Source organism: Anarhichas minor, unplaced genomic scaffold, assembly GCF_050575085.1.
Source record: "Anarhichas minor isolate MPS153535 unplaced genomic scaffold, ASM5057508v1 ptg000010l, whole genome shotgun sequence".
NCBI lineage: Eukaryota > Metazoa > Chordata > Actinopteri > Perciformes > Anarhichadidae > Anarhichas > Anarhichas minor.
In genome coordinates this window covers 17,156,213-17,179,574 of record NW_027466456.1, presented here as the reverse complement: position 1 = coordinate 17,179,574, position 23,362 = coordinate 17,156,213, and the positions used below count along the sequence as shown (strand labels likewise).

Sequence of the window (23,362 nt, the reverse complement as noted above, 5' to 3'; positions counted from 1 at the left end):
AAACAAATCCATTTTAATATATACATCCAAAACATGGAAATGTACAAAGAGAAAATGAAACTATACAAAATATTTTTTTAAGTAAAAAATGACAACAAATCAAGATTTAAAAGCTTTTCTATTTACAACACAATGCAGAGTGTGTTTGCCACCATCTCAATGGCCCTGAGAGGGTCTACGATATCTTTGAGCTTGTCCTTTCTCAGAACCCAATCCGGTGCAAATCTGAAAAACAAAAACGAGATGTCAATTACTGCTGCAAACACTTGCAGTGTATCAGTATATCAGTACTGTATACTGTATATGCACACATATACATACTTTGGCACAGGGCGGGATTTACGAGGTGTTGCTTGAAAGAAGCTTCCGTTCATCGTTGCGTTCATTTTCTGTTTCATAACAGTTCTTTCAGCATCCATCTTGTGTTTGCGAGCAGTGAGATGGTAAATACTGCGTAATCTATCCAATACCTTGGGTAGCTTCATAACCTCCTAAAGAAAAGAAAAAATGCATTACATTTACAAAGCTATAACAGCCGTCTTTTCCTGTTGAATTTTAAATTTTCTTAATTTGAATAATATCCAGTATTTCAAAAGTCATGTTATAGTAGCTACGGACCCCAGCACGGCGCTTGTCTTGAAGGACGAGAGCGAGAAGGAAGCAGGCCTTGGTGAAGATGCCGCCGCCCTTTTCTGCTACTTTATCCCCTGCCTTCTCCCTGTATCTCTGCAGCAGGTCCAGCAGCGTCTCCACAAAGTTTTCCACCGAATACACCGCCTCGATGGTCTTGTGGTACTGAGGGAGGAAAGTAGGAGAGTGTGGAGCAGAGGGAAAGAAAGAGAGCAAGAAAGTACAAACATGGCATTAAACCTATTGAACCACTTGATCAGACAAAAGGAAAAAGATTTGAGAAAAGTATACCAAAGGTAATAAAACGCTTTTAAATCACGATGCTTGGCTGAGTGGTTGAGACTGTTAACCTAACCCAGTGGTTCTCAAACTGTGGGGCGCGCCGGTATTGCAGGTGGGGCGCAGGGGGAAATGCAGAATTTTTTTATTTCAAGAACTTTATTCATACAAACTTGAAATTTGCCGTTTTGAATCAAAATATATCGTCCACGTGAAACGTGTAGATCCGTAGAGGTTTTTTTTGGGGGGGGGGGGGGGGGGGGTCAACTGGCCAGCCAGCGTTTCTCAGATTGGAGTGAGATAAGGAGAAAAGGTGATGTCGTGATCTTCACAATAAAACATCTCTGATGTGACATGTCGAGTCTTGGCCAATCAGCGTTCAGATGTGTACAGCGTCTTAATTTCCCTCCGTTAAAGTTTGAGTTACGTTATGTACCGTTACCGTTCAGACTTGCTGGGTTAAGTTAACGTCCACTGCATGCGGAACTTTGTCAACTATTAACTTTCGTCATTATCACGATTTAGGAGGAAAAAACGTAACGTGCTAAAACATGCAGCAGCCCCCCCCCCCCCGCGTGTTCCAGTTCAGTTCACGCGGTCACTCGTTAACGTTAAACCGGAACACCGGCACATCTGGTTGCAGGTTTGTTTGTTTTAACTCAAAGTAGAATGAGGATGATTTCGTGGTCAGAATAACTTTCATGACCACGATGATGAGGCCCAGATACTGATGAGATGATGAGGTCAAAGAGCTTCAGGGGGAGGAGGCTGTTTGTGTAGCGCAGCTTGACGCAGGGCTGAGCTGTGAGTGGAGCTGGGCCTGGATAAAGGCGGAGGTCTAAACAGACGTGAGTACAGCTTCCTGCTGTCAGTGTTTTAAATACATTGATAAGGCAGGGTATGCTAAATGCAGCCTCTGCTCCAAGGAGATGAACTACAGCAACAACTGCTCACATGTCCTCTCATCTCACTGTTCACTGTGATGACCACAGTCAGTGTACTAACAGTCCCACGTGCAGCTATTATTATCACAGCTATTATTTTACTTTTAGAATGCTACATTTTAAAGCCCATATTTAAAATAAAATGCTCCAGATATGTGTGAGCATATGGCTCACACATATCTGCACTTATTTTGTTTTGTACAGGTTGCACGTTATTGTTGTTTTGAAAAGATATGCAGTGTAAAACTCAGTAAAACTCTTTATTGCCAAATATTTGAACTTGTTTTGTTTAGTTTTTCACAGGTTGCAGTTTATTGTTATTATCTTAGAAAGATATTCAGTGCAAAACAGGTTAATTTCAGCCACAATAAGCTATTTTTTGCCAAATATTAGTTATTTTTTGCACAGATTGAACTGTATTTGCATTGTTCTAACAAAGTGATTGCACATTGTGTTTGTTTTTGTCTGATGGAGCAATCTGGTTTACTTGAAAGTGATTGCAATTTTCTTTATTCTATTATTTGAAAAAGCACAGATGGAGGAGTCACACAATGTTATTTCAATAAAAGTTCAACATGGACCATTTTGTTACAATTTTGTTGGGGTGGTGGGGCATGAACATTTTTCTTCCTCCAAAGTGGGGCGTGACAGAAAACGTTTGAGAACCACTGACCTAACCCAACACTAACTGTAACCTCTTTGTAATGGAAAGCTGTACAGGCTGTACTGCTGCCATGACACAAAAGTTAAATCGGGCTCTTGTGCTGAGGGTGTGAAACATGGAAGATAAACGGAGCAGGCCTGGGTTTGTACCTTGGAGAGGTTGAGGAGGATCTGGATGGAGTAGGTGATGACGTCCATGCAAGGGACGCTCCTGTTGCAGCAGCGGATGAGTGTGACGATGACGTTGGTGGCTCCGCTCTCAACCAGCCGCTCACAGCACTCCGGGGACAGTCTGGTGGCCGTCTCTGTACATTCACACACACACACACAAGGTCTCCTGTTAGCACACACACAAACTGAGACCCGAGATCCCACTCACATAATCCGAATCAAGTGTTAGCCAAGGATACGCAACAACTCTTAATCCACGAGGTACACACACTTAGTTGTTTTTTAGGTTACCTTCTTATGTAATGAACTCAGTCTTATCTCGACAACACAAGCACTTTTGCTACTACAACACAAAACCAAAAGACAACAGAGGAGGAGCTTCTTCTCCCACACTTCCCTAAAAGTCTTCTCGTTTCTCAGTTACAGTGGTTGCAGTTGGGGGTCATGACTTGCCCAGACAATCAGGTGTGTGAAATAATTACAAACTCAAGTCCCTGAACCTTGTACTGATGTCTGTTAAGAGTCCATCACAGCTGTCCCAAATTATGAAAATTCTGTTTAATCCTGGAAGTAATCTTTGACAGACTTAACTTTTGATTGATTAGTTTAAATGATAATGAAAATAATTGGTGTCAGTCCTTTTTGCACTTAATTCTGATGTAGTCTGATATTCAAACGGATCTTTCAGAATAGGAATACTGTATCTGAACAGTCTCATACCAGCACTTGCTTTGTAAACTTTTACCAGAGATGGCAAACCTTACCGAGGTTTCTCAGGGCCTCTAGAATATAGGAGAAGTGTTTGTATCGAAGGAGGTAGTCCAGGGCGGACGACGTCTTGTTGCACAGTTTGTCCTCCTCTCGGACGCCGGCGGAGACTTTGCGAAAGCGGTGTCTTAATTTCAACAACTTGGCATCGTCATTCTGTCGGCGGGAGCGGTGTCCTCTCCACAGAGCCTGGAGGGAGAGCAGAAGGGAAATAGAGAGGAGAAGAAGAAGAGACATTAAAATGAGTTGCTAATCATTGATGCATTGGATCAGATGATGTTCACAATTCTATGCCAAAGGGAGGAAACTGTGTGAGGATTGAAATGGTGCATAATTCACCTTGGCATTTCAACTACAATTCATTCAAACTAAAGATTTTGATGTTACACCATCCTCTCAAGTTTCCCTACAGAGATCCCACCAAGAGTCTTACTGCCAAAAACAGGATATTCGGTACTAGATAAACGAACTTTAGAAGATACCTGCATACACTTTCACACAGAAAAAGAGGATTTTGAATGTTGTCTTTCATCAATTCCATTGAAGAACATTAACAAGGAGTATGAAGAGGAATGATGACGACAGCACACAAAACCTGTTTCAATGTTCATATTGACACCTGACTATTGTTGTAAGAGACACATGAAAAAGTGTGAACATATCAGAAGTAATTTGTACCAAAATTCACCACCGACTGTAGTACCTGAGCTTTGACAATGCCTTGTTGAACTCTCTCCTGGCGTCTCCGAAGGAGGAACTTGCGGACGGCCTGCTGGATGACTGAGGCCGCCTTGTGGCGACGACCTAACCAGCACTTCACCGCTCTCTGGGCTATAAGCACCTTCCTCCTGTCCTCCAGATACCGTCTCCTCTGCTGCCTCGATCTTACCCATCGCTGGGGGAAAAGTAAGGCAATCGTTGAAAGAAATGTTGTGCTTTTCAGCGATTCAATAAAGCCACCAGAAGTGCTTTTCAGTGACAGATTTTGTTTGAAAAATGGCGTTGTGCGCTCCATGTCCCTGTACCTGTACGGTGATGACAGAATGGATTTGTCTTTTGGCCGACTCCAAAGCCCAGTGGGCTCTCAGAGCTCGTTGGACCTTTATGGCCCTTAGATGGTAGAAGACCGCAGACGTAAAACGGAGCCTCCTCTCTGCCTTGGCTCTCTCTTGTACCTGGAACACAAGAGCATGCAAAGGACTATGACCTTATGTTTCACTACAAAATCACATTTAAATATGGTCAGCTTCGTTCCCTTTTTTCCTATAATTTCAGTATATTAATTTTGAATTAATCTATCCACCGTATAAAATGATCACTTGTTAAAAAATAAAAAATAATTAGTAAGCCGTTATCAAGTCTCAACAAGGTTTGTGAATGCAAACTAAAGGCCGTCTGGATGTCAGGAAAAAAGAAAAGGTTCTAGCAAAGTATGAACTTAAAATAAGACCCCATTACCTGTCGTCTTGCAATCCAGGCTCGGCAGTGTTTCTGAAGTGTCATGGCAGCTTTCCTCATCCGGGAATAGTTGTTCCTCTCCAACGTGCCAAGCTGCACAGCCCGGACCCTCCGCTGAAGTTTCATAGCTGCCTCACGCGTCCTTTGGAAGATACGCCTTTGCATTGAGCATCTCCAGCACGACTGGATCACAATTGCAGCTTGATTTTGTCGGCGCATGTCCCTCCTGACAGACCAGCCTCTAACCGCTGCCTGAAGGGTGATGGTGGATTGCTTCATATTCAGGAACTTTTCCCTTTCCTGCCTCTGAAGAATACAGGCACGATAGTATCTCTGGATGATGATGGCGGACAGACGCATGGCCTGGAATTTGACTTCCTCTCTGTGCTTTCTGAAGGCAGACTGGATCACAGTGGCAGCCTGTTGCCAGCGAGCAACCTGCTTTCTGACCTGCTGACCTCTGTATGATGCCTGAAAGATGATGGCTGCGCTGCGCATTTCCAGGTATTGTGTTCTTTGGCCTTTAGCTGCAACAGCAGCCCGATATTTCCTCTGAACAACAAGGACTGACAATTTCAATTTCAGATACTGCTTGCGTTTAGAGAAGGCTCTGTAAGCTCTCTGGATAGCACAAGCAGCATGATGCCTTCGTTTGATTATTCTTCTGGATTTCATTCCACGGAAGGCAGCTTGTAGATTAATGACAGCTTTCTTGACCTCCTGATAATGTTTGACCTCAGCGTTTCTCTGTCTCTGAGCTCTAAACCTCTGCTGTAAGACGCAGGCTGCCCAGCGTTGTTTCCTGAATGTTGACTGCTGTGTATACCTCTTAAAGTTGGCTTGAATAACAGCAGCTGCCCTGTGCATCTTAGCAACGTCGGTTCGCACACGATGACCTCTGAAAGCTGCCTGCAGAACGATGGTAGAATGTTTCATTTTTAGGAAGTTCTCTCTCTGTTGCCTCTGAAGAATACAGGCACGATAGTATCTCTGGAGGATGATGGCGGACAGACGCATGGCCTGGAATTTGACTTCCTCTCTGTGCTTTCTGAAGGCAGACTGGATCACAGTGGCAGCCTGTTGCCAGCGAGCAACCTGCTTTCTGACCTGCTGACCTCTGTATGATGCCTGAAAGATGATGGCTGCGCTGCGCATTTCCAGGTATTGTGTTCTTTGGCCTTTAGCTGCAACAGCAGCCCGATATTTCCTCTGAACAACAAGGACTGACAATTTCAATTTCAGATACTGCTTGCGTTTAGAGAAGGCTCTGTAAGCTCTCTGGATAGCACAAGCAGCATGATGCCTTCGTTTGATTATTCTTCTGGATTTCATTCCACGGAAGGCAGCCTGTAGATTAATGACAGCTTTCTTGACCTCCTGATAATGTTTGACCTCAGCGTTTCTCTGTCTCTGAGCTCTAAACCTCTGCTGTAAGACGCAGGCTGCCCAGCGTTGTTTCCTGAAGGTTGACTGCTGTGTATACCTCTTAAAGTTGGCTTGAATAACAGTAGCTGCCCTGTGCATCTTGGCAACGTCTGTTCGCACACGATGACCTCTGAAAGCTGCCTGAAGAACGATGGCAGAATGTCTGGCTTTTAGGAAGTTCTCTCTCTGTTGCCTCTGAAGAATACAGGCACGATAGTATCTCTGGAGGATGATGGCGGACAGACGCATGGCCTGGAATTTGACTTCCTCTCTGTGCTTTCTGAAGGCAGACTGGATCACAGTGGCAGCCTGATGCCAGCGAGCAACCTGCTTTCTGACCTGCTGACCTCTGTATGATGCCTGGAGGACAACAGCAGCACTGCGCATTGTTTGGTATTTTTGCATTTGTACCGTCGCTGCTGCAGTGGCCCGATACCTCCTCTGAATGGTGAGGACGGAGGACTTTAAGGTCAGATACTGCTGGTGTTCACAGTGTGCTCTGTAAGCTCTCTGGATAACGGCAGCAGCCTGATGTCTTTGTTTGATCTTCTGCCTTAATTTTATTCCCCGATATGCGGCCTGTAACACGATGGCTGCGTTCCTGCACTGTTGGTAATGTTTGACCTCAGCGTTTCTCTGTCTCTGAGCTCTAAACCTCTGCTGTAAGACACAGGCTGCCCAGCGTTGTTTCCTGAAGGTTGACTGCTGTGTATACCTCTTAAAGTTGGCTTGAATAACAGCAGCTGCCCTGTGCATCTTAGCAACGTCGGTTCGCACACGATGACCTCTGAAAGCTGCCTGAAGAACGATGGTAGAATGTTTCATTTTTAGGAAGTTCTCTCTCTGTTGCCTCTGAAGAATACAGGCGCGATAGTATCTCTGGAGGATGATGGCGGACAGACGCATGGCCTGGAATTTGACTTCCTCTCTGTGCTTTCTGAAGGCAGACTGGATCACAGTGGCAGCCTGATGCCAGCGAGCAACCTGCTTTCTGACCTGCTGACCTCTGTATGATGCCTGAAAGATGATGGCCGCGCTGCGCATTTCCAGGTATTGTGTTCTTTGGCCTTTAGCTGCAACAGCAGCCCGATATTTCCTCTGAACAACAAGGACTGACAATTTCAATTTCAGATACTGCTTGCGTTTAGAGAAGGCTCTGTAAGCTCTCTGGATAGCACAAGCAGCATGATGCCTTCGTTTGATTATTCTTCTGGATTTCATTCCACGGAAGGCAGCCTGTAGATTAATGACAGCTTTCTTGACCTCCTGATAATGTTTGACCTCAGCGTTTCTCTGTCTCTGAGCTCTAAACCTCTGCTGTAAGACGCAGGCTGCCCAGCATTGTTTCCTGAAGGTTGACTGCTGTGTATGCCTCTTAAAGTTGGCTTGAATAACAGTAGCTGCCCTGTGCATCTTGGCAACGTCGGTTCGCACACGATGACCTCTGAAAGCTGCCTGAAGAACGATGGCAGAATGTCTGGCTTTTAGGAAGTTCTCTCTCTGTTGCCTCTGAAGAATACAAGCACGATAGTATCTCTGGATGATGATGGCAGACAGACGCATGGCCTGGAATTTGACTTCCTCTCTGTGCTTTCTGAAGGCAGACTGGATCATAGTGGCAGCCTGATGCCAGCGAGCAACCTGCTTTCTGACCTGCTGACCTCTGTATGATGCCTGGAGGACAACAGCAGCACTGCGCATTGTTTGGTATTTTTGCATTTGTACCGTTGCTGCTGCAGTGGCCCGATACCTCCTCTGAATGGTGAGGACGGAGGACTTTAAGGTCAGATACTGCTGGTGTTCACAGTGTGCTCTGTAAGCTCTCTGGATAACGGCAGCAGCCTGATGTCTTTGTTTGATCTTCTGCCTTAATTTTATTCCCCGATATGCGGCCTGTAACACGATGGCTGCGTTCCTGCACTGTTGGTAATGTTTGACCTCAGCGTTTCTCTGTCTCTGAGCTCTAAACCTCTGCTGTAAGACACAGGCTGCCCAGCGTTGTTTCCTGAAGGTTGACTGCTGTGTATGCCTCTTAAAGTTGGCTTGAATAACAGTAGCTGCCCTGTGCATCTTAGCAACGTCACTTCGCACACGATGACCTCTGAAAGCTGCCTGCAGAACGATGGCAGAATGTCTCATTTTTAGGAAGTTCTCTCTCTGTTGCCTCTGAAGAATACAGGCGCGATAGTATCTCTGGAGGATGATGGCGGACAGACGCATGGCCTGGAATTTGACTTCCTCTCTGTGCTTTCTGAAGGCAGACTGGATCACAGTGGCAGCCTGATGCCAGCGAGCAACCTGCTTTCTGACCTGCTGACCTCTGTATGATGCCTGGAGGACAGCAGCAGCACTGCGCATTGTTTGGTATTTTTGCATTTGTACCGTTGCTGCTGCAGTGGCCCGATACCTCCTCTGAATGGTGAGGACGGAGGATTTCAAGGCAAGATACTGCTGGTGTTCACAGTGTGCTCTGTAAGCTCTCTGGATAACGGCAGCAGCCTGATGTCTTTGTTTGAAGAGTCGTCTGGATTTCATGCCTCGGAAGGCAGCTTGTAAGATAACAGCAGCATTTCTCTTAGCACTCAGGGCTCGCGTCTCTTCTCTCATTTTCTTGTTGGCTCTGTAACGTGTTTGCAAAACATTGGCAGCCCAGTGGAGAGTCTTGTAGTAGGTTCTCTGCCGGTGCTTTCGGAAGTGAGACTGAATCGTTACAGCTGCCGCATGCTGCATACGCAACTGCTTTCTGGCCTCGCATCCTCTGTAGGCTGCCTGCAGACAAATGACTGCTGTGCGCTTTGACAGATAGTCCAAACGCTCTTTTCTTGCCAGAGTCAATGCTCTGTACCTCTGCTGACAAACCAAAGCTGCTGCCTTGAGAGCTAGGAACCCATTTCTATCCCTAATAGTGAGAAACCTTCTCTGAATGACTGTGGCTGCTCGGTGCATCTCGAAAATCCTGCTCCTTGCCCTGTATCCCCGATATGCTGCCTGGATGAATACAGCTGCAGATTTCATTGTCCTGTACTTCTGCATCTGTTGATTCATGAGCATTTTGGCCCTGTAGCGTTCCTGAATAATGAGGGCAGCACACTTGGTGGCGAGGTAAGCCATATGCATTCTGTGCATCCTGAACTGAGCTTGGATTGCTGTGGCTGCATTGTGCCTCTTCTTTAGAACCTGTCTCACCCTAAATCCACGGTATGCCGCTTGTATTTCTACGGTGGCCTGCTTTAGCGCACGGTATTCTTTCTGCTGTGCCCTGCAGACCAGAAGAGCTCTGTATCGGCTCTGGATGACAATCGCTGCACTTTGTAGGAGGAAATACTGTTTCCTACATAAAAACATCCTAACTGAAGACTGAATGACAGTCGCTGCCCAGTGACTTTTCTTCAGCTCCGTCCTAACCCTCACGCCTCTGAATCCAGCTTGGAGTGTGACACAGGCTGCTCTCATGCGCAGGTACGCTTTCCTCGTCTCCTTTCCAGCCACGCAAGCTCTATAGCGACGCTGCACGACCATTACGCAGGCCTTCTTGGATCTGTACTCCGCTTGCGCTGTGTGGCCTCGGTAGTAAGCCTGGATCAGTGTTGCGCACCGATGCCGCTTCTCCATCGTCCTCCTGTCAGCTCTGCCTCTCCAGTTCGCTTGTATGACAAGTGCAGCATTTCTCAGAGCGTCGTAATCCTTCTTCGTCTGGAGAGCCAAAACTGAGGCTCTGTACTTTCGCTGAATCACAGCTGCGGCTTTTCTCACGGCATGGTAGTGCCGTTGGGCAGCATACATCCTGAAAGCTGCCTGGATTACCGTTGCCGACTTGTGCCGTTTTTTCAGCGACTCCCGAGCAACTTTTCCGCGATAAGCTGCCTGTATGGTAACGGCAGCACATTTCATCCGCGCAAACACTTGCCTTTGCACGTCTCTTTCCACGGAGGCCCTGAACCAGCGCTGGATTATGACCGCAGCGCATCTCATCTTCGCCACCTGTTTTCTGACAGCTTGCCCCCTGAAGGCACTCTGAAGGACAATGGCCGAGTGGTGCTGCAGCTTCAACAACTGAAAGCGGCGCCTCTGTGCGTGACCTCTGCACTGGGCCTGAATGAGCACAGTGCTTCTCTTGACCTTTCTGTATTGATGGAGACACACCTGCATTCTACACCAAGACTGAATCTTTACAGCAGCAGCAGTTCTTGCAGACATCTTTTCCTCAAACCATTTCTTAAACACAGCTTGTATCACTTTGGCAGCACGGTTTTCCTTTTCTGTTTTCTGGGTTTTCCACCTTCTGTACCCTCCCTGTATTTTCACCACTGCAGCTCTAAGGGAGAGATAATGTTCCCGATCTCTTTTCGCCAAAGCCCATGCTCGCGAGTGCTTCTGAATGACCGTCACCGCCCAGTGAATTCTTCCATAAGCAGCGGCCGCCCGCCTCATTCGCCATTGTGCTTGGACAACAATGGCGTAGTATCTGAGGCGTTGGTAAGCCCTCGCGGTCGAAAACATCCTCCATTGAGCCTGCATGCACAAGATAAGAAAATATTCAAAGAACAGTTACACAAGCGGGCTTCATTAGGAAGCAGGTGTCCTTGCCGCGACGAAATGGACAGACATTGAGATTTGAGACAAATGTTCACGAACGGCATGTAAATTCAGGACCAAAACCAACGGTCTCAATCAACAAGGAAAAGCCATAAACACCTGAAGATGTTAAAAACCACTAAATGGTATATCATGTACAACTTGGTCGTTTCTATTTCGTTAACAGTCCTTTTCATCCTCACATGAGTGTAATCCCATGTAATGAACACTCACCTGGATGACAGTTGCTGCTTCGTGCTGCAGAGCCTGAAGTTGAGCCTGTTTCTTTAGCCTCAGCCTGTTGCGGGATAAGAAACCCCTCCAGACTGATTGGATGATAACGGCAGCGTGATTCTGCCTCTTAGCTCTGCGCTTCTGGAGGAAACTCCTCACAGCTAACTGGATTTTCATGGCAGCCATGTTTCTTTCCTGTGTCCGAACAAAAATCAAGAAACAAGTTGGATTTATAATTGTTCATCAATTTTGCATTTCTGAAGATTCGTGTGATAATTCCATGTCCATCTTTCTCCTTCCTGCTTACAGCGGATATAATTAATATACAATGTACTAAATGAAAAACGAATTTTTTTGCACCTAATAGACCTTTTTAATAATTCAAAGATAGCACTTTGCTTGATGACTACGACAATAACACATAGCATATTTTCAATGTAATCATTAAATACAATAGGAAATTATAAATGAGATAAATATTACACCGCACGTGTTTAATGTATCTCCAGTTACCGTTTCATACAAATATTGTATGTATGTAGCTATTATCACAGACCGCATTGAGAGCACTTATTTCAAAAATAAAGTCCATGTGGAACAACAATAGTGCAACCATGACTCAAGTAACAACTGGCACAATTAAGTTTTTATTACAACCACCAAAAGAGATGAACAATAAAACCAAATATGATAAACATTACAACACAAACCTGCAGATTTATTTTAAAGTGACGGATTAGTTTTGGTTCTATCCAGACATAAATGGCTAAATGGTCTGGCTGAGTTGAATTCGCAAATTAAATTAAATAGAATAGAATAGCATAGCATAGATCAGATAAAAGTATCATGCAGTTGTGCCAAAACATTGAACCAACCTTGTAGAGCTCTAGATGTTTCTTTAATCTAAATTTCCTCCAGGCGCCCTGTATGACCCGAGCTGCTCTGCTTTCGTTCCGCAGATCCAGAAGACGAACACACAGGAAGGAGAGGTATGACATCACCACCTGTACATAAACACATGTGGATGAAGCTGCAGCACTTTACACACATTTTAGTATAAAAAGACCTGGTGATGGATTTAAAGCAGTCACTAGTCAAAACCCTGATTACTGTATCCTTAAATATTCTGTGTATTTTTTCATATTTGGAAAGACAGTTATGAAAAAATGTCATTGGACATGGTCTCAGATTTGACTTTACCGTGAAAGGTTTAGTGTGATAAAACTGTTAAAAGGTGTTAAATCCTTGACCAACCAATCTGTATTTGTCTCTTTAACAAATAGGAAAGAAAGAATTGCTGCTAGTTAAACTGCAATAGATAAAGATTTGAAAGACCATCAAAGAAAAAACAGTAATAATAATTAAGACAAAAGGAGACCTTAGTCTTAAAGGACCAAACCGACTACTATCTGCTTGCACTCTGCTAGAGCCGATCATATCCCAAAGCATGCAGCAATAACATTTTCAAATGACCTTAAAATATCTACAGCGTACTAAAATGAAGTGAATGGGTGGAATGGGAAATGGTTGTTGTATGCACATAAAATGTATTAGGCTTATTGTGCAGAACCACTGGTATGGTCCTTTAAGTGTGCCTTAAAGCAACACATAACTCTGAGACTACACCTATGATCGGATATTTATGAACATGAACAATATTCTTTTAATGCTGGAAAACAATGTTAGACTTTCGTGCTAAAGTCTCCACTGATGCATTTATTATACGTTGGTAATGTATCCTACAGGTCTGATAAAAACTATGATCGGTGTTCCTGCAGCAGGAAGAGAAACCCTCCCGTCTGGTCTCACCTTCTCATTGGGGATGGTGTTGGACATGTCAGCTGGGTTGATCATGGCAGGAACGCCGCCCAGGAAAGACACAGCGGCGTTGACCAGTCCAAAGTTGTTTTTCTCGTTCTCCAGTAGCTCTTTAAATTCCACCGACGGAGACTCTGGGCCTGTTCACAAAAAAGAAAATAAGAGTAACAGTCACCACAAGGCTGTTCCTGTCCCTCCAATTTCTTCATAATCTCCTTTAAAAGTCCTTCATAAGAGATCATCCTATAAATAAAAAACAATAATAGTCTTTCTATCCTTGAATCAAACACAAATCCACTTCAGGTGCAAAACATTTGAGTTAAAAACCTGGCCCTCAATAAAAAAAAAATGAATTCACTGTTCAATGAATTTTCAAAGCCTGTTTAGTTTAATAACTTTAAAATAAAAAATTCTCCTTGTAGTTTGTTTCAAATAAAACAGTCTAGCTCTCACAACAGGTGGGTTCACTGTGGATAGAGCCAGCTACAATCCTACAAAGTGCATTGTATGAAACCCGTTGGACAATAAATTCGCTGAATATATTATTGAGCCCCAGACGTCTTATCAAATTAATTCCCCCCCCCCCCCCCCACACACTCTAATACACCAAAAATGTCTGTGTGATGTTCCAATGATGCATATACATCAACTTAAAACAATTTATAGAGAGCGCATCCAAGCAGATAATTGCACTGACGACGCAGCACACAGCTGACAGCCGACACGTACCGTTCAGGCCCGTCGACAAGGAGTCAAAGGAGTTGTCTGAGTCGCTGGTTGAGCAGTCGAGCTCCAGGCGACCCCTCGGCGAGCACTCGACAGTCTGGGTGGTGCTGTGACTGACGGCCCTCGCTGGCAGGAGACCGGGGTGGTAGTGGTGGATAAGGTAGCAGAGGACGCGGCCATCCGAGAACGTCACGGTGAAGTTTTCCACCTGCACAGACAGACAGCACACTTCATTCACCGTTTCTTTTTTCTAAAGTAGGACTTTTGAGTCGGTGACAGTAATTTAGGGCTATAAAAATAAGCCTTACAAGAGTGAAAGTCCAGAGAAATGGAGCTAGTTTAGCAACCCAAGCAAAACGCAGTCTGTTTAAACACGGTAGAATATCGTTTGCCCTCCAAGTGGTTTTATGTGAAACCACCACCACTCAGCACCAAAGGCTACAACACAATAACAGCTCAATAATACAGCCAAAGACAAAGTGCAGCAGGTGAACACTGTATATATTGCCTAACCAGACGAAATTAAATCATAAACAATTCAAAAACACAACAGTATTATCTTTGGCCTGTGGGCTGAAAATTAAAATGTCAAACTCGCCTTCAGATTGTAGAAGTCGCACACAGTTCGGACCCAGTCCATCAGCAGGGTGATCTTAGTGCTGCTGTGTTCATACGGCACCCTGGTCCTTGAAGGACTCGGCTGAAGGCCCCGATCGGCCCTCAGAGACGCCAGCCTCCGTTTGGTCCTCAAGGTTCTCTTCAGGAAGCCAATTTCCTCCCTCAGCTGATCGTCGTCCAAAATCACCTCCACCTTAACAGATCATTCGATAACAGCATGTTAATCTTCGGCTTTTAAAAAAAAAAGAAAAGAAAGAAAACAAATGACAATTTTGTGCCCTACTGGCCGGCTGGCAACAAAGTCTGGTACACACATGAAACGCAAAGATGATCTTCCACAAGAGGCTCAGCGTCTTCTCTCTGTGTCCATCCACGATGTCTCTGGAATCAATGTCGGAGCCTGAAAATAAAGAGACGATACTTAAAGGCGGGGTCAAGTAAGATCTGAGATTTGTTTGTAAAAACATGATGCACTTTTAAAAGATATCTGCTGAAAACATGTGAAAAGGCTGAACTATACGATACTGAATTGTGTCATGTGTCATTTTCATCTGGTGTGATGAACTCAGATCAAATATCTATTTTTGTTTTATCTGGACTTAAAAAAAAAAAAAAAAAAAAAAGTTGAACCAAATCTGTTATTCATCCATTTAGCAAAAATGACAAATGTTCTGTTTCGTCCTTCTCAAACGTGAGGAATCTCTGCTTTTCTCCGTTTCATATCTCTGGGTTTGACCCTTTTATCGCGACAAATGGCAATAACTTGTAGACATTGTCTTGAGCTTTGGGAATTAGTGATGGGGACTTTACACCACCAAGAATAAGAATAAGAATTGACAGATTAATAATTAAATAATTGTTAGCTGCAGCTGTATATGAATGTTCTTTAATAATTGTATAAGCTGCTTTAAAAAGCCTATTCAAAGCATTAGGTATGGTCTCTTTGCAATTAAGCTGATTAAGCAGACAAAGTTATTGCGTTTACTTTTCTAACTCCCTTTATGTCTCTTATCCTGGACCGCTTAGTCACTCTTTATGCGGAGGTGCACACACACAAAGAACCATATTGTCACATGAAGGGCAAAGCAATCCAATTATGTTGCTGTGCAGCTGTACAACAGATGTTTGTGATCAAACACAATAGGTGTGCCGCGGAAAACGCAGCCCAACATGAAACACACACATGCCCACGAAGAATAACACTTCTGTGGCAAAAAAAACCCCACAGAATCTCATTTTGTGGAGGACAAACTTTCTTTCAGGTTGAGCGTGTTCCCGCTATGCAGTTTGCTCAGAAAAAAAAAAAAAAAAAAAGACATAAAAGATCCACAATTACCGTGTTCATCGTTGAGGTCGACCCCTTTGCTTTTGAGCACTTGCAAAGCCATGTCGACGTTGTGGACCTTCTGCAGGCGGCTGATGGCTGGCAGACGGAGCTTGGCTGACAAACTCCAGTCCTGGATGAGGAGCTCCATCACACGCCTGAAAGCAAACCCCACATGGAAGACTTTATATCGATGCTGCAGAAGAACATTTGTTTGCCATTATTTTTGACGTCTTCGGTGGTACGTGCTCGTTGCTGTGGCCCTTTTTCACTCCAGCATCTTCCTTGTGCTGTAGAATAAATGAATGCTGGTGGTTTGAGCGACTTATGGTCATAAATGACCAGAATCTGCAACTTAACAGACATTAACTACACCGTTTACTCTTAATCTGCTGCGTGACAATTTGCAATCCTATGAAGAATTTTTGTTTTAACATTTTAATAAAAAGAGAAGTAGGAAACTAAGTTTGAAAAAAAATCTACTTCACAGCAATTATTTTATTTTACAATTTGATGCCCAAAACGTTATGCATCATTTAATTCCAGCATGTTTCTGGGCTTTGATTGTAATAGAAGAGCAGCGCAGGATTGATTATTCAACCAATTAGCTATTTGTGAATGCAGATATGTTGCTGCCTCCCCCAACTAGAGAGAGAGAGAGATATATATATATATATATATATATATATATATATAGTTTCTAACCACTAGTAGCACTATGGAGCAGCTTTTTATGAGTGAACACATTCACCTGCATAATACTCATTTTTCGACTACTCCCCCTGATCTACGGGGGGCGGTAGTGTGCCAAGAAAGCAGCAATGTGCTGATAAAGGCAGGGAAGAAGATTGCTAGAACGTAAACATGGATAGAAATGACGCAGGTTTTAAATACTTAAATCTGCTTTGCAGGAAGGAAATGCATTCAACATGTTTGTTAGACATCAAGATAAACACAATGTTGTTTTGGTGACTAGCCCCGAATGTAAAAAACTTTTACAAGAAAATTAGAGAAGACACCTTTTTAAGGTATATACTGTCATATCCCACAACCTGATGTCCAACGAAGATTTATATCAAGGATGAAAGATTCCTGCCAAAGATCTCCTAGAAAGGGTTCATGTAGCGTACTAAATCATCTCAGCGTTGTGGCTTACAGCTCAAAATTCCTGACCACCATAAAAAAAAAAGGTCAAATAATACCGAGTCTAATTACTGGAGAAGAGATTTACTCTACAATAACTGCTGGGAGTTTGCTTTTAGACTCAAGCTGCATCTCTGTGCATTAAAAGGAGGGAAATACGTCTCCAGCCTGAGACAGCTCTGCTGAACACTGAATCCCTCCCAGCTGCAGGGATACTCACGAGTTTCTGAGCCTGAATATCCCAGCGGGGATCAGAGCATCACATTAGAATTCGTGGCGCATCACTCACACTAGACGAATGCCGCATTTCAAATCAACCGCCAAATTCTTCACAGCGAAGTTGAACTCGTCCAGGGGCTTCTGAACGTGGGAGACGGGTAACCCCAGGTAGCCGAGATGCCGGGAGAGGATCCCTTCCCCGCTCAGGAAGTCCCTGGCGAAGGCCAGGAGCAGGTCTTTACTCGTCTGTTGAGAAAAGAAAAACTAACTTATGGACGGCTGTCAGGTCTGTGCCGTCTATATGCATTTAAAAATACATACCAGTGCACTTTCTCCCTCTCAGATACAAAAAGGTAGATAGGCTATGTACACATTTATTATGTGGTCTCATTTGAAACCTGCAGCCCTCGGCCCTAAAGGAATTACTCCGCACTGTGGTCACGGAAAGATTTGGTACAAGAAAATTCTAAGAAAGGGGTCATTTTCCTTCTTACTGCCGATCATGAACTGTTCAGGAAGCAATGTTAGAATTGATCTGTGTGTATGTAAAGTGTTAAGTGTTGGTTTTTAGCTCCTAAATTAGATAAGAGGTCCAGGCAGTAAAATAGGCCCCACACAGTCATTTACACAAGTCAACACATTATTAAAATCTGTCAGACTCCGTGTGTGTGATAAATGTCTGCTCCTCTAACAACTGAAGCTGACAGCACAGAAACATTTAAGTTCTGATGGAACAATGGACGTACACTTAATGTTTCTGAACCCAAGTTCTCCATTTATCTGACTTTGATAGCTCTTAATTATTATAGACTTAAAGTAAGACTAGATTTCCTATCAATAATGGAATTAACAGTATCCGGTCTCCAGATAGTAATGAAAGACTGACATCCAGATAGATCTTCGACATAAAACTAAAATCAGGAATAAATGTGTTTTGTTTTTTTATGCTCGTTGTTGACATGGGAGGGCTTTGGCCTACCTTGAACTCTGCATCCAAGCAGAACAGACAGGGGTCGTGCTCAATCAGCCGGGACTCTTTGGCTTTGTCCAGGAAACACACGAGCAGCAGCAGCTTCTTCAGAGTAAAGCGAGACAGCGCCTCCTCGTGGCCTAACCGAGAAAAGGTCCAGAGATATTAACACCAGTCCAAAGTAACCTTAGTGAAGACAAGTCTGCAAAGGTACACAACATTGACACCTTCTAGAACAACTACATGAAATACATTTGTTTTTATATTACATAGGAAATACTAATAGTTTTTAATTAATTCCCTTATTTTCACCAGAAATTTCTTAAATAACTCCAATCAAATTCACAGCGTAACTAACTATCTTTTTGGGAAGTCAAAAACTTAAGTTGTAAATTGGGACAAGTTATCCAGTGACCTTTAATTTTCTAGTTTTCCCTTTGAGAAAATATAAAATTCCAGTAGAGCTGCAAAGATTAGTTGATTGAAAGAAAATTGATTGGCAACTATTTTGATATTAGTTTGCAATTTCTTTCGTAAAAGTCTAGTTCCAGCTTCTTAAAAATGCAGGTTAGCTGTTTTATAAAACTGCAGTTTGAATGTCAGAGTTTGATCTGACAAACCAATACATTTTTCTCACACTTCACAGACTAAATGAATGATTACTTAATGACCAAATAAATCACCCGATTTTTCAATGTAGCAGGCATTTCTAGAGCCTGCAGCATAAGTTAATAAAAGCATTGCCATTAAACTTCACCTACATGCTCTCATTTGGAGATATCTGCTAAAAATGTAATGTCAGGAAATTAAAAAGGTTTTGTTTGCATGAGTGAAAGACGTTGTTTAATTAAAGTTCAACTTCTGCCCAAGTTGTACGTTTTCAATTTGCTTCATAATGGCTATTTGCCAATAGGTTTAACCTGAGCCAATAACCCACTCAATATTGCTTGAAATTTCTTCCAGTTCCGAGAGTCACACGTCACAGTTCAGACAACACAACAACCGCTGCGCTTCAATTACCGTCTTTGTAAAGGTTCGGCACTTTGGCGTGTCGGAACTGAGCAGCGATGTCTGGGTTCCAGAGCAGCCGCTGCAGGATGAACATAGCCAGACCCAAGGCGTCGCTGTTGCTCTCCAGTGAGATCAACTCCCCGAAGATCGTCTGAGAATGAGCAACATTGTGCTTAGCAAGCGCAGGAAGCGTAGAGAACAAACTAACAAGTGAACTGTTTGGAAACACCGTTTCATCAGAATACCTCGAGCCCAATCCGTAACCACAGCGGATTGTATGAAAGAAGCCAGTTGAGGACTTTTCGGCGTTCACCTAAAAGATGACGAAAAAAAAAACAGGTAAATAATGTTACTTTAGGTTATTGAGAACTGCAGAGCATTTAAAAACCCTTCATTGACCGGTTGCATGACGTAATGTTCATTTACCTATGTCCTTCCAAAGATGGCGGTCTTTTCGGACGAGCAGCCCCTTGGACTCCACCTCCAGCTCGAGCCTCTGAATGGCCTTGATCATGGCCTCAGACGTGAACAGCTGGCAGGCAGAACGACGGAGGCGGTTCAGCTTCCGTCGGGCCGTGTAGGTGCTGAAAGACATCTCCTCTTTGGTGGGAGCTTTAGGCACACTGTACTTGTCATCGCTGCCAATGGCAAGGGACACAGCACTCACTGCACAAGAAACAAAACAAACAAAAAGGCAATGTTTAAGACTTGTACAGACTTCTAGAGCTCGGACACTCATTCAAACAAAGATTCCACTGAGTTCAAGTGGTGAAGTGTTCAGACTATATTAAAATGAGTCAACGAGCATGAGGATTAGATAGTTCTTGAACCCAAACACAACACAATAAAGCTTTCCACCAATCGTTTGAGTAGTGAAAGCCTGCTGAATGCTACCTTTAGCCACTTCGGTGTTGACTTTGAAGTCGTCCGGGGTGAGGACGTAGTTGATCCACCACGTGAATCCCCTCTCCTGCTTCTCGATCCACCTCTCATCATAGAACATGTTCTTGGCAGCAAATGGCATCGGGTGTCTCGGTATGGCTGAAAAAAAAAGAAAAAAAGAGTAAATACAAAATCTTAAGATAAAAAAAAAAAAAAGCAGAATACTTTTCTACACCACAAATGATCAAATACCCGTTTGCGTCGGCTTAATAAAGGTCAGTTTTGACTGCGCAACAGCAACCACTTTTGCAGTATTCACAGATGAAATACCACACGACCCTGTGAACAATAGACAAAAAAGGTCATTTTGTAGTTCATCACATATTTATGTTGGTAAAACTCCCAGACAGATCGTCACGACAAGAACATCATGTCATACTTCGTGAGGAGAGTCTGGAGCTCGATTGCTTTGCCTGGGCAGGAAGCACAGACCTCGCAGTCTTTAGAGAGGATGAAGTCATTGATCGCACAGAGCCTGAAGGAAAAAAAAAAAAGCATCATAGTAAATCCAGAGGGTCCAGGAACATGGCAGGTATGAAACACAGAAGTTCCTATATAGTTTTGGAAAGCATTCCAATCATTGCCGACACTGAATTTAATATGCAGGCCTGAAACAGAAGAAACAACATCTACAGTATGTTCTAGATACTACTATAAAACATAATGGTTCATCACACATCTTAACATCACATCTGCTCACCTGCTGCCCTCGGCTGTGGCCTCTGTGATGCACTTCTCCTCTCCTGCGCTGACCGTGGCGGCTCAGTTTTCCCGGCTACCACCCTGCTCCTTTTGACGCGCTCGGCTTTCCCGGCGTCCTCGCTCTTCAAATACTCCTCGCTCTTCCTCTTCTTGCTCTTCGCGGCCACGTGAATGGGAAACGAGTCTTCCTGGACAAACAGAGGCACCGACAGAGTCCGAGATGCGTGCTGCGTGAAGCTGCTGTGCAGGGGAGAGGATGAGCCCAGGGGCGACGGTAGCGGGGTGACTGCAAAAGTGACGGAAGCAGAGGCCGCAGGAGGCGTGGAAGTGGCTGGGAAAGAGAAGCGAGCCGGGGCCATAGATGGGGGGGAGGTGACGGGGAAGGTGACGGGTGTGGGCGAGCAGACGGGCCGCAGAGTCAGGCTGGAGGAAGCAGCTTCCTGGACTTGATGTCTGTTATAAATCTGGGAGCTTTGCCCTCCCTCGGTTTCTGTGCCGGGGTCTATGACGGGAAGGCTCGGAGTGACCGGTCCAGACTCGCACCGACTGCTGCCGTCAGACAGCTCGAGTGTTTTCTCCAAAAGCCGTCGCCTTGACTTCTTTATTTTCCTTCCACTCGAATGGTTTGCCTCCACTGGTGCCCTGCTCTTGGTCACCGTGGCAGAGGTAAAAGAGGCCTTTTTGACTCCTGCCATCGCATCATCGTTGTCTGAACCAACAACTTTTTTGCTGACAAAGAACGTAAGTCTCAGCTCACTGGACTCGGACCCCTGCGGGCTGTCGGGTAACGCCTTGAGGACATTTCCGTCAGCTCCACGGCCGTGATTCCCACTATTTGACTCTAGTGAATCTGAAAAGCTGCAGCTCGAACTAGTGTCCCGAGGACTGGCGTTAATGTGGCTCAGATCAGAGTCAATGAGGGCCAGTGCATCTTTCAAAGAGGGAACCGGGGGGCCAGTTAGCGCACCGCCGGCATCGGCCACATTATTTGCAGACAGTGGGCCATCTGACTGAATACGTGGCATGAGCTTCTTAAACACGTCGGGCGTCCCGACAGGTGACAGCGTCCTGTTGAGCATTTTGGTGAGCTCTTTGCTGTCGGGTTGGTTTGCGTCTGGGCTTGCAGACATGTGGCCAGAGTCCATCGGCTTTCCGGCTGGGACGAGCAGGACAAGAGGAGAGTTCCTCTGAAGACGATGGACGTTCTCCTGGACCGACAAAGCCAGAGGCCGTTGCCTCTGGGTGGAATTCAAGGCCTTCATCTCCTCCGATTTCCGAAAGTACTCGTCAGCGGGACTGAGCTTGGAGACGGATCTCTCTCTGACGGCTTTGCCCTCATTGAGAGAGGCGAGCGGGCTGCGTGGCTTTTCCCGTTTGTACTGCGGATTTCGGGACACTTGGAAGGTTTTATTGGCGGCCATCTTCAATGGTTGTCCTGTCTTCATTCTCCTTGGTGCGGCTACTTTTTCAACCTCCCTTTTGTTTTTGATCGTGTCCCATAAGCTTTTCTGAAACACAAAAGAAAAACATAAAATGTATATATGCCGTGTCAGAATTACAGTACTAGATGTACTTGTTTGGGCTCCCTGATTGTGTTTGAACGGGAACTTGTGCAGATTTACCCAAGTACCAATCGACCAAATTAGGCCTGAATTTTGGGCTGAAAACATAACTCATCGTTTTCATGATGCATCAGTCTCCCAATTATAGGTATCGCTATTAATTGTTGAGTCTGTATGAGATCAGAAAATGACCCCATCATCATTTCCGAGAGGGAAAGTTAATGACATAAAAAATATTTTACTTTCTATAATAAAAGGCAAGAAAAAGCAGCACCTTTTCACACTTGAGACATTTCGTTTTTATATTTTTTTACTTAGAAAACTTCTTCAACCATTAATCGATTTTCAAAACTGTTGCCTACTCATTTAATGCCAATTAATTAACTGATTAATAATCCACACAGCCATCTGTTTGGGTGACTGTACCAGTAGACAATCACCTTTTTCTTTTTGGGTGCTTCTGCTCTCCCCAGCAGCACAGCCTGGTGTTTGAGGAGCCCGTTGGCATTAAAGAGGATGAGCTCTCTGATCCCACCTTCTTCTGTCGGAGTCCATGTTACCGTCAAACTGAATGAGTCCTCCGGCTGAAGAACACAAAGCAAGATATGGAACAACTGCACGAATCTCACGATTCTCAGTCACATATATACGCTTATATGTGTATACAACTGTGTGAAATAAGGCGATATAATAATAATAATAAAGTGTTAACGTGTCGGTATTATTTGCTCAACAAAGCTCCCGAGCATGACAGCAGCCTGGTTTACGGTCTCTGCGGGACATGTACCGTTACGGTGAGTCGTGTCCCCCCGTTAGTGTAACGCTAGTTGCTAGCTAACAGCTCAGAACGTACCTGGATCGTGAACGTGTTGCGGTCCACAGAGAAGCCTTTACTGGAGGGGATCTTCTCAACAGTAACCTCCGCCTCCGCGTCCTCCGTGGGGTTCTCGATGTGCAGAACAACAGACTTGGAGGTGCCCAGCTTCACCGATCCGAATGTCACAAAGGGAGCCTTTGAAAACAGGGTCAGGATCAAAACTGGAACATCGTTTTCCTTGTTAGCGTCGTCTCTCCTTACTGGACTGAAGTCCAGAACTCCTCTCCGCGCTGAACCTTCTGTTTCAGCCATTTCAAATGAATAAAGTAGCGGTAGCTAATAGCTCGTTACATGTTACGCGTT

At 44.4% G+C, this 23,362-nt stretch overlaps 1 protein-coding gene and 1 long non-coding RNA gene across 2 annotated transcripts; one reads left to right on the top strand and one right to left on the bottom strand.

Annotated features, from left to right (window-relative positions):
• aspm (assembly factor for spindle microtubules) lies at window positions 1-23,340 on the bottom strand. The gene is made up of 26 exons (XM_076088450.1): window positions 23,036-23,340; window positions 22,623-22,766; window positions 20,619-22,128; window positions 20,298-20,393; window positions 20,111-20,197; window positions 19,871-20,017; window positions 19,403-19,642; window positions 19,222-19,289; window positions 18,986-19,127; window positions 17,975-18,105; window positions 17,066-17,241; window positions 15,646-15,791; window positions 14,624-14,709; window positions 14,290-14,502; window positions 13,695-13,899; window positions 12,957-13,105; window positions 12,023-12,151; window positions 11,148-11,342; window positions 4,914-10,850; window positions 4,481-4,630; window positions 4,159-4,350; window positions 3,452-3,644; window positions 2,667-2,821; window positions 619-795; window positions 322-491; window positions 1-225 (listed from the first exon to the last, which is right to left on the bottom strand). Exons 1-26 carry the CDS (start codon window positions 23,309-23,311, stop codon window positions 123-125), a joined length of 11,217 nt encoding a protein of 3,738 aa, XP_075944565.1. The 5' UTR covers window positions 23,312-23,340; the 3' UTR covers window positions 1-122.
• LOC142946855 (uncharacterized) lies at window positions 16,508-22,160 on the top strand. Its single transcript, XR_012953152.1, has 3 exons — window positions 16,508-18,175; window positions 18,929-19,315; window positions 19,419-22,160. It is a non-coding gene; the product is annotated as an uncharacterized LOC142946855 (long non-coding RNA).
• Window positions 23,341-23,362: the final 22 nt, after the last annotated feature.

Bases quoted from the DNA above. Each gene is read 5' to 3' on its own strand.
- aspm (XM_076088450.1), bottom strand. From the start codon at position 23,311: ATGGCTGAAACAGAAGGTTCAGCGCGGAGAGGAGTTCTGGACTTCAGT. The intron at 19,290-19,402 runs GTAAATGAACAT...GTCATCTTTTAG, and splicing joins CCATCTTTGGAAGGACATAG to GTGAACGCCGAAAAGTCCTC. The intron at 2,822-3,451 runs GTAAGGTTTGCC...GTGAATGTACAG, and splicing joins AGAGGCCCTGAGAAACCTCG to AGACGGCCACCAGACTGTCC.